Consider the following 15,300-nt stretch of genomic DNA (forward strand, 5'->3'; position numbering starts at 1 on the left):
AACTGAAAAAGTAATAAGAAGTATAAGAAAGCTATAACTTCATAAGAGGATGATATATTATAAGCAAGTATCGAAGTCTTTGCTTGAATCATCACCTAGATCGACTAAATCATATAATTTAAGAAGTCTGATTGTAAGAAGGATAAGAACGATTCAGAAGCTATATAATGTGACTCGAAAGGTTGATACTAATAATGATGAATTTTATTTAAACTTTATTTTATCTTTTTGCAGGATATGGTCTATTAACCTTTGAAAAAGCTTGTAGAAAAGATAAATGACAATAAGCAATGAATGAGGAGATTCGTGCTATTAACAAAAATGATACATGGGAGCTTACTATACTTCTAGAAGACCATCAAGCGATTAGCATTAAGTGGATCTTCAAAACAAAAAGAAATACATAAAAGGGGGTGTAGAAACATAAGATACAATTGGTTGCAAAGAGATATAAACAACAATATGAGATTGACTATGAAGAAATATTCAATTAGTTGCTCAACCGAAGAAAGTAAGATTGCTTATCTCGCTAATAACTCAAATGAAATGAAAAATTTTACAAATGAATATCAAATCAATATTTCTTAATGGAGTTCTTGAAGAAGAGATATATGTTCAACAACTCCTTGGTTTTATTATTCATGAATAAAAGATAAAGTATATAACTTAAAGAGAGCTCTTATAAGCTTAAACAAGTCCCACGGACATGAAATTCTCGGATATATACTTATTTTATTTTAAATAATTTTTTAAATATCCACATGAATATGCTCTCTATATGAAATTTAACTTTGATAAAGATGTCTTGTTTGTATGCCTATATATAGATGATTTATTTTTTACAAGCAATAGTATCTCAATGATTAAATATTTTAAGCATACTATAAAGGTATAAAGGAATTTGAGATGAATGACTTGGACCTAATGATTTATTTCCTCATAGTTATATAAGGCAATGAAGAAATTTTCATCTCACGAGAACATTATGTAAATGAGATTCTAAAGAAGTTTTCCATGGAAGATTGTCACCCTACGTATACACTCGTGGAATATAAAATCAAGTTGACAAAGGAAAATGATAGTAAATTAATTAATCTAACTTATTATAAAAGTTTACTTGGATGTTTAAGATATTTGACATGCATTTGACTTTGTTATACTACTTAAAGTTGGTTTAACAACTAGATACATGGAAGCTTCTAAGATATCTCATTTAAATATCACTAAAAGAATTTTATAATATATTAAAGGGACAATTGAGTATATAATATATTATTCGTCATCTAAAAGGTTAGACCTCATTGGATATAGTGATAGTGATTAGGTTGAAAGCTACGATGATTGGAAGAGTATAACCAAATTTGTATTTTGTTTTGGTGAAACTACATTCACATGTCCTTCAAAAAAAATAATATATCATTGCTCTATCAAATTGTGAAGCAGAATATATGTCATAGGAGAAGTCAATCAGGATTTATATTAATAATAAATCAGTTATTATCTTAACCAAGAATCTAGTCTTCCATGAAAGATCGAAGTACATTGATACAAGATTTTATTTTATAATATATCATATTAAAAACAAAGAAGTTGAGCTACTTCTTTATTTTATAGGATATCATGTTAAGACAAATGAATAAGTGATTGATATACTTTCAAAACATTTTAAATTTAAAATATTTTAACAACTTTGTTAGATGGAACAAGTTTAAGATGAGTGAATATTGAAATTAAATTTGTTAAGGTATCACAAAGAGATTTATTGGATCAAAAGAGAGGTTCATTGAATCAAGAAGATAAAGATAAACCAAATTGACTATTGATTCTTGAAAAAATCTCTTAGGAAAAAATAATTTATATTAAATATAATTAATGTAATGTATCTTAGGACTATATAAATCTTAGGTATAAAACATATAGAGTTTTTAAAATTATAAAAACTTTTAAGCGAAACTTATTTTTACTTTGTGTGAAAGCTCTATCTTTTCTTGGTAATGTAATGTTGGTAACCCGTTCAACATCGTTTTCTATCCATCATGTCTTGTTTTGCACAAAACCCAAATGAAATTATTTTAATCATATTCATTATTGTCCCTGCGCTTGGCGAATTTGGTGACCAGCTGGCGATCACGTTGCCTAGATAAATACGATCTTATAAAATATTATGACTGTTCATGTGGTTGGTTGCCTGCCATTCGATGGACTACACAACGGCTACTAGCAGTGACAGATCTTTCCGGTGGTTGTCGGCTCCCCGTCTCCGACTCGTGCGCATCTTGACATACGCGTAAACTTTTCCTCCACAAGACTCTGTTTGCGCTTTCTGTTACATCGACATTTCATGCATTACAGCTATGTCTGTGGACTTGCATTGAATTGTCGTTAAGGAGGATCTCCACTACAGACTAAATGCGGTCTCTTGTTTGGTCAGCACTAACTCCTGCGCTCGCATGCAAATTCACGGCACTCCATAGTCCATAGAAAAGCCATATAAAGGATACATAATTTACAGTTGAGATTGAATGGAAGAGTAAAATGGAGAGGCTTGATGAAACCCCTGGTAATTTATCGTGCATGGATTCCTACATAGAGGTTGCATCCTCATGCGGTTTGCAGTACTGCATGAGAGATGACATGAAATGCTTGATAGGTCAAAAGCAATGTGGACTCTCCATGGAGACTGCCCCGCTTTTGGATTGACACGTGGACCCTAGTACACTATCTGCTCTTAGTGTATCGGACTTTTGCGCCCATCGAATCGACCGATCTAAGTTTTCAACCCACTGCTCCAACTTTGTACGGCAAAAGATAACTTTATCGAGGCAGAATCGGGCGTCGGTAGGAGACGTGTTGACACGTAAAAGAGGTCATGACGGCAAGAAAATTTCCAGAGGTCCATGATTTAGTGTATATTCTGCCGACTCGTGGAGAGTACTTTTGCTAAAGATAAAGCCACGGAGGGAGAAAGTGGTCGTAAGATTAGTCAAGATCGGCCACTAGCTGCTGTCGCTGCTCTTCTTTAACCTACTACGTTTCACATTGGAAACCCTCGTTATTATTGCATGGATCAGCAGTTCATGCAGCAGCTCTATAAATACTCATGCTCTGTTTCGCTCGAGTGACATGCATCGAGTTCTAAAGCAATCAACTTGACAAGCATGGCTTGTAATAAGCTTCTTGCTCTTGTCTTCGTAGTCTTCATTAGCATTGGCCTTTCCGATGCCTCCCGACTTAGCAAACTCTATCATAAAGGTGGCGGAGAAGGTGGTGGTGGAGGAGGTGTTGAAAGTGGCTCTGGTTCTGAGGCTGGTGCTGTCGCAAGGTATGGCGAACGCTATGACGGTAGAAATGGTAAAAGCAACGGCGAGGAAGGATATGGTGTTGGTCATGGAGGAGGTGGAGAAGAGGGAGGAAGTGGCTCGGGCTATTGGTCAGGTAGAGTGTATGGTACGGCCTCGGATGATGAGTTGAAGAGAGTGTCTCATCGAGAATACGGTGGTGGGTCTGGGTATGGTGAAGGTGAAGGTGGTGGGTTTGGATATGGGGATGGTGTTGGGGCTCACGGTGGAGGATACGGAAGAGGCGGAGGTGGTGGAGGTGGCGGCGGCTTCGGCGGTGGGCATGGAAGTGGGAGTGGATCAGGGTATGGCGAAGGTGGTGGGTCTGGATATGGGGAAGGTGTAGGCGCTCACGGTGGAGGGTACGGAAGGGGCGGAGGTGGTGGAGGTGGAGGTGGAGGTGGCGGTGGTTCTGGCGATGGACATGGAAGTGGGAGTGGATCAGGATATGGCGAAGGCGGTGGGTCCGGATATGGGGAAGGTGTTGGCGCACACGGCGGAGGGTACGGAAGGGGCGGAGGTGGTGGAGGTGGCTTGGGCGGTGGGCATGGAAGTGGGAGCGGATCAGGGTACGGCGAAGGTGGCGGATCTGGGTATGGAGAAGGTAACGGCGCTCACGGTGGAGGGCACGGGAAGGGCGGAGGTGGTGGAGGTGGCGGTGGCTTCGGCGGCGGGCATGGAATTGGAAGTGGACCAGGGTATGGAGAAGGTGGTGGTTCTGGGTATGGAGAAGGTAGCGGCACTCACGGTGGAGGGTATGGAAGGGGAGGTGGTGGTGGAGGTGGAGTTGGCTACGGTGGTGGCCATGGAAGTGGGAGCGGATCAGGGTCTGGAGAAGGTGGTGGATCTGGGTCTGGAGAAGGTAACGGCGCTCACGGTGGAGAACATGGAAGGGGCGGGGGTGGTGGAGGTGGCCATGGAAGTGGGAGCGGATCAGGGTATGGAGAAGGTGGCGGCGCTGACGGTGGAGGACATGGTAGGGGAGGAGGTGGTGGAGGTGGAGTTGGCTACGGTGGTGGGCATGGAAGTGGGAGCGGATCGGGGCATGGCGCAGGTGGCGGATCTGGGTATGGGGAAGGTGGGGCTCATGGCGGAGGGTATGGAAGCGGCGGAGGCGGAGGCGGCGGCGGCGGCGGCGGTGGCCATGGAAATGGGAACGGATCAGGATATGGAGAAGGTGGTGGGTCTGGGTATGGCGAAGGTGGTGGCGCTCATGGCGGAGGGTACGGGAAGGGCGGAGGAGGCGGTGGAGGTGGAGGCTTCGGCTCAGGGGGCTACGCGTCGAACGGTGATGGAGATGGCGGGTGGCACCCGTAGTCCGCAGCCCCTCTTGCATCTGATCGTATGAAGCTCTGACGTGACAGCAGTATACTATGGCACGCTGTTGTTATATAGCATCTCCTCGTGTACACTGTAAAATACCCGCTGATGTTATATATACAAATAACAGGGCTTCCTTCTCGTGGACTTCTTTACTGTCTTCCGCTGATGTTGTTGCGTTACTCATAAATTAACAATACACATGTAATGACATTTCTATATTTCTTACCTTTCTTAATTAATCTATAATTTAAAAATTAATTATAAATTCAAATAATTGATCTGATTAAATGCATGATTAAAAAAATCTCTCTTTCAAACTCTTTATAAATACTTGTAACTCAACGAATGAAATCTATCCCTTTTCACAACGTATTCCACAATCTTACGTGATATAAAAAGCTTCTGTTGCCTCAAGCAAGACTTTCCCTTTCTCATTGTCCGACGATAGCAATCCATCTTCTCCGTTGATTTGTCACTACAAGTTTTCTCCTTTGCTCGACGACAACAATCCCTTTGCTGATCTACTACTGTCTATTTTCCTATTCTCTTCGCTGCCCATTGTAGACTTCCACTTGGTTGTCGTGCTATTCATCCTCGACGTCATCTACCCACTGTCAATCTATACCACCCCCTCCGCAACTATACTGCTTAAACTTTCTCCGAACGTGACACCCAAGTCACTAATGATGACTCCAAGCCATCTGACAACTTCGTCTTCCTCGAGAAGTGCTACCTCTACAAAGTCGATGACCGCTCCAAATTCTAGCCACATATAACGTCCGACGTTAGCTCTTCTTCATCTCCCTCGCCCCCGGATCACTTGGTGTTAGCAATGATTAGAATCCCCCGAAGGGTGACACCATCAACCACTGACCTCTTTGTGCCATTTTTGCAAGAAGGGGCCTTTCTCCCTCTTTCCAGCGACTCATGACTCTTCCCTTGTAGCTCGATCTTTGTCAAATTGATTTATATTCTCAATATGTCTTCCTCGTACACTTCAATTATTATTTTCTTAGAAAACAATAATTCTTCTCAACATACAAGACTTATATCTATCAACGATGCAACTCTAATCCCCTTTAAACTATCTAAGAGTAGTAACTATGTATCTTGGCTAGCACAATTCTTCGATCTCTTATTTAGATATGATTTATTAGGTTATATCGATGGCTCTCTCAGTTGTCTAAAAAAAAGATCCAAATTCCAAAAGAACCTAACTCAATAATAAATTATGATAACAAATTATGGATTTAAACAATTAATTTGATTGTGTGATTTGAGTGTATGATCGAGAAAAATCTCTTCCTTTGTATAAATACTCATAACAATTTTACAATAATTACCTTCTCGTAGGTTGTCACATGCAAAGTAAAACTATCGATGAATTAATGTTATGCTTAAATACCATTTATGTCCCTAGCAAACATATAATTAGTTATAGTAACACTACTTGGGTTGCAACTCGGACAAACAAAGGTTGTGTATAGAGGAAAGGAAAAGAAAAGGCCATGAAGTATCTTCTTCGAGCGTAACCCTTTTGGCTTGGTGTTCGCTCGCCTTCCTCCTCACAGACTTCCCTTTGCTATCATCTTTAAGGTGGAGTTCACGCGCCTAAAAACAAGTTTAGTGCCGGTATACGTCAGCAACTTTGTCTAGTTGAAACCAACCAGCCCAACTCTTCGGTGCGTTCAATCTAAAGTTACGATCGATCACGATCACTTCCATTCTTTGTTGCAATAGCGGTGGGGGTAAAGGTAAAAGAAGGCAAGCAAAATGATCCACTTCCATTACTTTTATCCAGGTTTAGGCACATGGAATGACTCGAGGGTTTTGCCATACCACCAGAAACGCTAAACACAAAGCAACAAAGAGATATCAAAACACCACCACTTCTCATCCTTAATTGATACAGACGGCTCAGTCCTCTACACTATTATGTTGAACCTCTTTGTGTTTTTGCTTGCCTCACTGAACTTGATATCGAATTCTCATAACCTGATTAGCAAAAGAGTGTCTCTTCCGTCTGCTCTCCATAAATATATACAAACTAATGACCAGCCGTTGATTTCAAGATTTCTGCTAAGCATTTCTTGGAAGGGTCTAATATAGATAAATATAATTAGCGAGACAAGTTAATCTCATTTGTTACGAGCCGCAAACAGGCTTCGTCGAGGCACCTGGCAAGTCCTGTATCGTGATGCAGAAAGCTGGATCGGCTACCTACTACCCAGGAGAAGCAGACACACCGACGCGTCGATGAGAGGAAGGGAAAGGTTGGATAAGGATTTCCAGTCGAGAATCCCACCAACAAAGCGCACATAGAGAGCATCAAGAAGAAGAAGAAGAAGAAGAAGAAGAAGAAGAAGGAAATAAACAAGTGACATGTTGCTGCCTCAAGAGTCAAAAAAGATTGCAAGCTCACTGGTTGGCCGACTTCCTCTGGGAGTCCCTCATTTCACACAACTTTGTTTCGGAGACTCGAAGCCTACGTTCATCGTGACCTCGGATTTGCACTGCTACCCATGCAAGAACGGCCTATAAATACCCTTGCACTCCCCCTCTTCTTGACCACATCTCATCTCTCTCAGTTCACGACTGGTTTAGCTGCAATGGCTAGCAGAACTCGGGCTAGGCTTTGGGCTCTTGCCTTCGTTGCTCTTCTGAGCTTCGAGCTTGTCCTGGCTGCTAGATCGCTTACTTGGACTAGCGCCGGAGGTGGCGGCGGTGGGGGTGGTGGTGGTGGTGGAGGCGGAGGCGGTGGGACTGGTGGTGGGTCCGGACATGGTTCCGGCAACGGCTCTGGGTATGGTGAGGGTGCCGGAGGGGGGAGTGCTGGAGGGTACGGCAAAGGAGGAGGTGGCGGCGGTGGCGGTGGCGAAGGGGGCGGCGAAGGCTCTGGACATGGGGCTGGGCATGGTTATGGGGAGGGTGCCGGTGGGGGGAGTGCTGGAGGATACGGCAAAGGAGGAGGTGGCGGCGGCGGCGGTGGCGAAGGGGGCGGCGAAGGCTCTGGACATGGGGCTGGGCATGGTTATGGGGAGGGTGCCGGTGGGGGGAGTGCTGGAGGATACGGTAAAGGAGGAGGTGGCGGCGGCGGCGGTGGCGAAGGGGGCGGCGAAGGCTCTGGACATGGGGCTGGGCATGGTTATGGGGAGGGTGCCGGTGGGGGGAGTGCCGGAGGGTATGGTAGAGGAGGGGGTGGCGGCGGTGGCGGAGGTGAAGGGGGCGGTGAAGGCGTCTCTAGCTACGGAGCTGGCCATGGTTACGGGTCCGGTTATGGGGAGGGTGCCGGTGGTGGGAGCGCTGGGGGTTACGGTAAAGGAGGCGGCGGCGGCGGTGGCGGTGGAGAAGGCGGGGGCGAAGGATCTGGCTCCGGCTCTGGCCATGGGTATGGCTCAGGATACGGCGAGGGTGCTGGGGGTGGGAGCGCCGGGGGTTACGGTAAGGGAGGAGGAGGCGGCGGTGGCGGGGGCGTAGGATCTGGCTCCGGCTCTGGCCATGGGTATGGTTCGGGATACGGCGAGGGTGCTGGTGGTGGGAGTGCTGGAGGATACGGCAGGGGCGGCGGCGGCGGCGGCGGCGAAGGGGGTGGTGACGGCGCTGGATATGGTTCCGGGCACGGCTACGGCTCCGGATATGGCAGCGGCGGAGGCAACGGCCACTATTAGATTTAGTACGTGTTCGTGGCTACCGAAATAAGAGCTGTGATGTCTTATCAGTGCTTCGGGTGTGGGAGACAGTTAACTAAGTGGAGTGTAATGCCAAATAAGCTTTCTTACTGATATAAAGAATGCTTATGTACGTCTTTTTTTGTCCTTTTTGTTATATATATATATATATATATATATATATATATATATATATATATATATAAGAAAAAGGGGAATAATCTAATAGCGGATAGCAAAAGAGAACATAAACAAAGACAAGTAAATTTCAAAAAAGACGATATAATTATCTCTAATATATGTGAATTCACAATATACTGTTATCTCTAATATTATATAAATAAATAAAATATGCACAATCTCATCTATACTATCTATCAACAGAATAGAGTTACGACCAAATTTGTACATTCAATTTAATTTGCGATCCATTCTACCATGAACACTTGTTTTGCAAATCAGAAAGACTACATAACCAGATATAATAGTATTCCACACCATTTTTCCCTTTCATGACGGTGAAAAAAGAAAGTGGTTAAGTTAATACATGATAAATTAGACCTGACACCAGTAAATAGTCATGAAGAATCAATCTACTCTTTACATGACTGTTCAAGACATTCAGTAACTCCTGACCAAGAGCAAGCCAATCCCTGTGACAACAAGGGTTGAAGGGACTCCGAAACGTAGATGGCCAAGGAACGAGAGGTTATAAGCAAAGTCCTCAACTCGCCGAGCCTGCTCACAGACTATAAGATTCGCCGCCGATCCCAGCAAAGAGAGGTTTCCGGCCACTGTGCTGACCCATGCTAGTATGAGCCATGCCCGCATCTCTTCAGCCGGAGAAATAAGTGCAGCAGATGCTGCAATTCTTGCACCGAGCAGGAGAACTATAACAAACAGAATAGAGAGTATGGGAAAGCATTTTCTAACATTAGCAAAAGCAATTCATAAGTAGGCAAATTATGTCGGATTGACTTCTTTTTCCTTTACGGGGCAATATCATCATTTACGTTAAGATCACTCTATTGTATCATAGCCTGTTTGATTACTAAAAGTTGGTTGATTCCATAAGAATCAACCTACTGCATATTAATGGTTTGAGCCAGTAGGTCTAAAGCTCAATGGCCTTTTAAAGAAGAACAAGCACTAAGCCTGCACAGTCCTTACTGCCAGCCTACTGCATATTAATGGTTGCCCTATCGAGTTGTATTTTCTCTGTTCTCTTATAGGAATATGATGGTATTAAGTGGTTCCCTTTTTCATCAAAGAGAAGAGCCACACGGAGAAAGCGTCTCATTAAATTTGCGAATCGAAACAATCAACAAATAAAACCACAGTCTATTTACTAATTATGTAATGATTTAATCGGTTGTCAGATGTGAACAAGGCCTGTAAATTCTAAAAAGATGAGAGATAAAAGCAAAAAAAAAAGGAAAATGATGGATGCAAAGAGAACGATACACTACAGGGCATGGCGGGGAACGTAACTCATGTCCAGGTTTTGATACTAATGTACATGCATCATATCGTAATTTTATTGAGCAATTGTGCTGTATTATGAAAATAATAAACACAGACATCCTAGATATATTGTCTTGACTATATGGAGCAATTTAAAATAAATTTTGCTACACCGAACCTACTGCATATACAAGCCATAAATTTCAACCTTCAAGAAATATTGTGAACATTAACCAAAAATCATTAAACACTAGAATTATAAAGGTGGGTCTCTGGAAAATTGCAATCATCATGGGAGTAAAATCTCACGTCTATAGTAACCAAAATAAGATGTTAACAGTGAAGTCACTTGTGGCCAAGATGGTTTTCATGAGTTAACAACATGAGAGCCAAGAAACAGAGGGCTTCTTGTATCGTGCAAATATAAAATCAACTGCAAATCACCATGAAACAATGCAGTCATTGGTTTTTTATTGGCATATAGCTGATTGCCGTATTACTTGCACCTCTTAACACAGCTTCATGTAACTAGTTTTAAGTGTGTCTCAAGGAAACTAGCATTAAGCAAGCAACACCAAATCCATGACCTGTGTATACAAAGCAACTGCAGATTGCATCAAATCCGTGACCGGTGTATACATTCCTCTTTATATATATATATATATATCTGGGCTGTGCTCTGCTGATTGCATCAGCCTTATAATCATGTGCATACATTATATATCCAAGACATGCTCAGTTTGTTTATGGAAAATAGACTAATGGAGTCGAGCTAACCTCCTTAAGTAACGTGTGCAAGAATGACTAAATGCCAATTAGCTGGTCTGATTTCTAATAAACACAACTTGTTTCTCCAAATTCTTTTCCATTCACAGTCTGCTCAAATTAATTTAAAGCAAAAGAAGAAAAAGTCTTTGATCAACTTTCTTAAACATAGTTCATCTAGAAAGAACAGGGCTCGAAATAATGAACAAGCAGTTTGACAATTGGGGAATTATAAAATAATAAACCTATAACTCATATTCAGTTGACATGTAATTAGGTCATGTTCACATACAAAGCTATGTAACTTAGCTTTTCAGCAACCACAACTGTGACAAGTCTTAAAGGTATTTATGTTCACGTTTAGGAAGAGGGTGGGACTTGGTACAATAGTAAGGTTAACGAAATCAGAAATTAGGATTCGAGTCACGAAAATAAGCTCTTCCCTCTTCTATATTTAAATCTACGGATCCTTCCAAGACATGTATCGGCGGAAGCCTCGTGGACTATGCGTATCCCTTTTTACATCTTCGTATAGGAAAGGGCTCCGATGGTTAGTGTCTAGCAGATGTTTGGATTTACAAAGTGGATTTCTTTACGATTTGAGTAATTGATATATCTCGGATTCTCCTTTGGCATATATTTTTCCGAACAATAGAGTATACTAAATTTGCAATTTGTAAAAGATATCGCCAATCATTACAAATTCTTGACACTTTTTTTTTCCTGGGTTGAATTCTTGACGATCATCACAAAAGTCATTTCATGCAAACAGCAAAAAATTAAACTGTACTGTAACTGGCTCTATCTCAAAAAACTAAAATCATGTATCTAAATATCAACCATTTGAAATACAAATCCTTATTTCTTATAGAACATGACATTTAGGTTCTGAAAAATATGATCTAGCTAACACCATAAACATCGTCGGAAATCGAAACAACGAATGTTATTAGGACAATTCAGAACAGCAACATAAAAGCTACTTATTAACATATGAAAATATGATCCAAGCACCTATGCGTTATTTAAAATAAAAAAAAGGGAAAATAACATACCCGTAGGGACATTGGAGGCAACATTTGAGAGCAGAAGAATTACCAGGGAGAGAAGTGCAACCCCACTAGCTCTGTCAATGCGGGAATATGGCTCAAGAAAGTCCCATAGAGCACTCGGTATGCCGGTTTTATTAAAGCCATCAACAGTTATGAACATCCCACAAAAGAATATTAACAGGGAGTATGAAACCTGGTTTGGATTGTGGAGCAAAGATATTAGCTCGTGAGAAACCATAACTGATGCAAAGCCACAGTGAAAATTGCTACGAGTTTACTAATTGAATGGTATCAATCGAACCAAAGCATCCCAAATCAGAAGTGAACACATCTCCAGGGAAATAGAATGTTAAGGATATGTGGTTTTACCTTCTCCAGGCAAGGGCAAGCATCCTTGAAATCGAGCACCACCAGAGCAAGAGCAGCAGTGATTGCAGTCCAAGACATGTTTAACCCCATCAGAAGAGAGATGAGCATCCCGATAGTCACGAGATAGACACATGTGTTCCGAATCCTACCCTTCCACCTCTCCATGGAGCTTTCCCTCGGTTCCGAGGCTTGGAGAGAAGCCTCGCCTCTGGAGCCACATCGTTGGCTGCCAAAACTTCTGGAAACCCTCCTCCACGATGCGCCTTCCTCCCTCTGAGGATTTCCAGCGCCCTCTGCCACTTCCCGTGATGCATTCGAGGCCCTCATGGACTCGATTCCTGATGCATTTTGTGCATCGATATCTACGCTATTGGTCCTGCACCTCAGACTACAGGTGTGCCCAAATTCTCCGCACAGGGACGGGCTCCGCGCGAAAGAATCCATGGCAGAAGCAAACTCCTGGGAATTCATAGAAGTAAGGTGCGACATTGTAGCCGGCGAAAACCGGTGCAAAGTCATGTCAACCTCGGCCACCACTTCCCCGACGGTCGAAGCCACCTCCTCATCCTTGTCGACCGACAATAATTTCCAGAAGTAGCAGAGGAGGATGGCTGCATTCACGAGCCCCCCCACGAGCACTGCGGGGAAGAGCCCTGCCAAGAACTTCCCGAAGGAAATCCCACTCTGCACAGCGATAACCAGGTTTTGTGGGTTGCCTATCGGGGTGGCCGCGGACCCGATGTTAGAGCTCGAGGCAAGGGCCAGAAGAAAGGGCTGCGGGGGCAGATTGTTCTGCCTCGCGAGCTTCAGTATGAATTCCGTGAGCACGACGCAGCAGGTGTCGTTGGTGAACAAGGCACTGGAGATCGCAGAGACGATACAGATGCGGAAGAGCAAGTCCTTGCCGCCTCTGCTCTTCCAGGAGAGCAATTTGCCCAGGTACTTGAACATGTCGGCCTTCTCGAGGAAGACGCTGACGACCATGGTTCCGAAGAGGAGGCCGAGGATGGGGAGGTCGATCGCGTCGTAAGCATCGTCCGGGGATATCACGCGGAAGATGACCATGAGCATGGCGCCGAGGAGGGAGCCTGCGGTTCTCCCGACGGGGAGGAAGGGGACGGCAGGGAACACGGCCAAAACCCAGAATACTCCGAAGGCAATGCAGCCCAAAACAACCTTCACCGGCGCTGCCATGGCCATCTTTTAGCCAAAGATGCAACGCCCTCTTCCTAATCAATTAACACGCGAAGAACAAACCCTAATCTGCAGTCCGAAGACGATAAGCACAAAGAAGAAGAAGAAGATAACGCAACTCAAGAACTCAAAACACCCTTGAATTCCATCGAGCGAAGATTCAATTTTTTTCACGGAAGGATGATGGATAGCGATCACTACTCCACCATGATCGAAGCGCCAGAACTGCTCCTGCGGCTGCTCGGATGCGCATCTTCCTGCAAGGGCAAGCCATGCGTGCGCAGTCGATGGGTTCTGGCAACGGAATACGATCGAAGATTCCCATCAACGAAAACATACCTTTCCGATACAAAAAGACGGGTTGAACGACCAACTCATTCAAATCCTCACCGGAATCAGGAGAGGATACCAGAAATCAGCAGCAGCAGCAGCATCATCGGAAAGAGGTTGCTACTGTTGCTGTAGCTGTTGGCATGTGCATCTGCATGGAGGAGTCGACGTTGGAAGTCGGGGAGGGCTTATATAGAAATCGGATAAGAGGCAATAATGGATGTGGGATTATTTATTTTATTTAGTTTATTTATTTTATTTATAGATATCAGCAGTCACATCTAAGATAATGCTGCAGAAGAAGCAAAGATACCGATCTGGGAAATGGCGTTGAAGGAAGTTTTACTTAGAACAGCTAAAATTTCCATACCGTCACCCAACAGCCGCTTCCCTTTGGTTTGCTGCCCACTCTCGAAGTATCAAATGAATCGAGACATCATGTTATAACTCTTAACAAAAATAATAAGATGGTAAATCCTTGGAGAAACCTCTCATCTTGGGTTTTTCCCGGCCCTCATTTTTCTATCTTTTTCGACACTTATTTTTTATATTTTTTAATTATCTTTTTGTGTAAAATATAACAATAATAACTTTTTTTTATTGTGAAATATATATATATATATATATATATATATATGATTGTGAAATGGGATGGATGATGATAGAAAGGGTCGGTAAAAGAAAGCTTTAGAAAAACTATTTTATTTTATAGAAATTTTTTTTTCTCAAAATAAAATAATAATTATATTAAAAAAAAGTGTTTAGTGTGATGATCTTCTATCAGACGGATCCGATTCTCGATTCCTCCTAATAAACGTGGACGAATAAAAAGGATGTATATTTACATTATATTAAGATTGAAAGTGACTCATGTAGATAGGATTCATATTGGGTTTGGACTCTCTCTCTCAGTCCCTCGGGTTGTACTTCTTTGTCATCTTAGCGTTGCTCCGAAGATTCAAATCGGTCAACTTTTCTCTTTTAAGTTGGTGTGATGGATAAGATTATTTTTTGCGAATTGGGATTGAAGACTTATCCCAATTCTGAAAACCAAGAAAAATAGCCTTTTAATGCCACAACATTTAATTCGAGACACTTTTTTTGCCTATAAAAAAAATAATCAAAGATAGATAGTTTTCATCCATGAACATCAAATATTTGATCACATCGGAAAAAAGGACATTATTATTAATACTCTGAATCTTTTCAGCGCTAATATATTTCAAACGTAAGAATGCTGCCACCATCGGTTGATACATCTCTTGTTGGCCAATTCAAGGTAGAAAGAAAACTCAAAGTTTGATCTGAAATCTGAAAATTACACAGAGTAATAAAGGATCCTCCCTTGTATTCTACGAGAGCTCGGCCGCATGTACCCAAGTTAAAAGGTGAAACTAACTTGCGGTCTTTTCTCCCACATGAAGAACGAAGAAAAGAAGTCTTAATTGCAGAGACGAAGCTCTTGGATATGGTCTAAGCAAGATTAAACCAACCAATATTTCGGGAAACATATCGTTTCGAAGGTTGATGTGATCTTTGGGTCATCTCCATCCCGTGGCAGCATTCTACCGCATCTACTGAAGAAGGAATTCACTCTCCCATTTCATCAAGAATGTTTAACGTCCTTCGCTTGCTTGCGGTGGAATCAAGTAGCAAAAAGGCAGCAGCGATGTTGCATTTGCTTGCAAGGAATCGCCAAAATACTATGGACCATTTGGCTTACTTCCTTGCAGGCGGTATCTAATGGTGATGACAATTGGAAGATAATGATAGAAGAAGAAGAAGAAGAGGCAAATT

At 42.7% G+C, this 15,300-nt stretch overlaps 2 protein-coding genes across 3 annotated transcripts; one reads left to right on the forward strand and one right to left on the reverse strand.

Moving 5' to 3' along the window:
* The first annotated feature begins 3,078 nt into the window (after positions 1 to 3,078).
* On the forward strand, positions 3,079 to 8,462 carry LOC103974295 (glycine-rich cell wall structural protein 1.8-like). The gene is made up of 2 exons (XM_065120828.1): positions 3,079 to 4,590; positions 7,410 to 8,462. Exons 1-2 carry the CDS (start codon positions 3,159 to 3,161, stop codon positions 8,327 to 8,329), a joined length of 2,352 nt encoding a protein of 783 aa, XP_064976900.1. The 5' UTR covers positions 3,079 to 3,158; the 3' UTR covers positions 8,330 to 8,462.
* A 302-nt stretch (positions 8,463 to 8,764) lies between these two features.
* On the reverse strand, positions 8,765 to 13,290 carry LOC135618321 (silicon efflux transporter LSI2-like). 2 transcript variants are annotated; one of them, XM_065119205.1, is made up of 4 exons: positions 12,277 to 13,290; positions 11,980 to 12,138; positions 11,614 to 11,803; positions 8,765 to 9,219 (listed from the first exon to the last, which is right to left on the reverse strand). In XM_065119205.1, exons 1-4 carry the CDS (start codon positions 13,177 to 13,179, stop codon positions 8,951 to 8,953), a joined length of 1,521 nt encoding a protein of 506 aa, XP_064975277.1. In that variant the 5' UTR covers positions 13,180 to 13,290; the 3' UTR covers positions 8,765 to 8,950. The 2 variants fall into 2 exon arrangements, with proteins under 2 accessions (XP_064975277.1, XP_064975276.1); XM_065119204.1 differs by having other exon boundaries at positions 11,980 to 13,290.
* Between the last annotated feature and the right edge of the window lie 2,010 nt (positions 13,291 to 15,300).

Source organism: Musa acuminata, chromosome BXJ2-8, assembly GCF_036884655.1.
Source record: "Musa acuminata AAA Group cultivar baxijiao chromosome BXJ2-8, Cavendish_Baxijiao_AAA, whole genome shotgun sequence".
Lineage (NCBI taxonomy): Eukaryota > Viridiplantae > Streptophyta > Magnoliopsida > Zingiberales > Musaceae > Musa > Musa acuminata.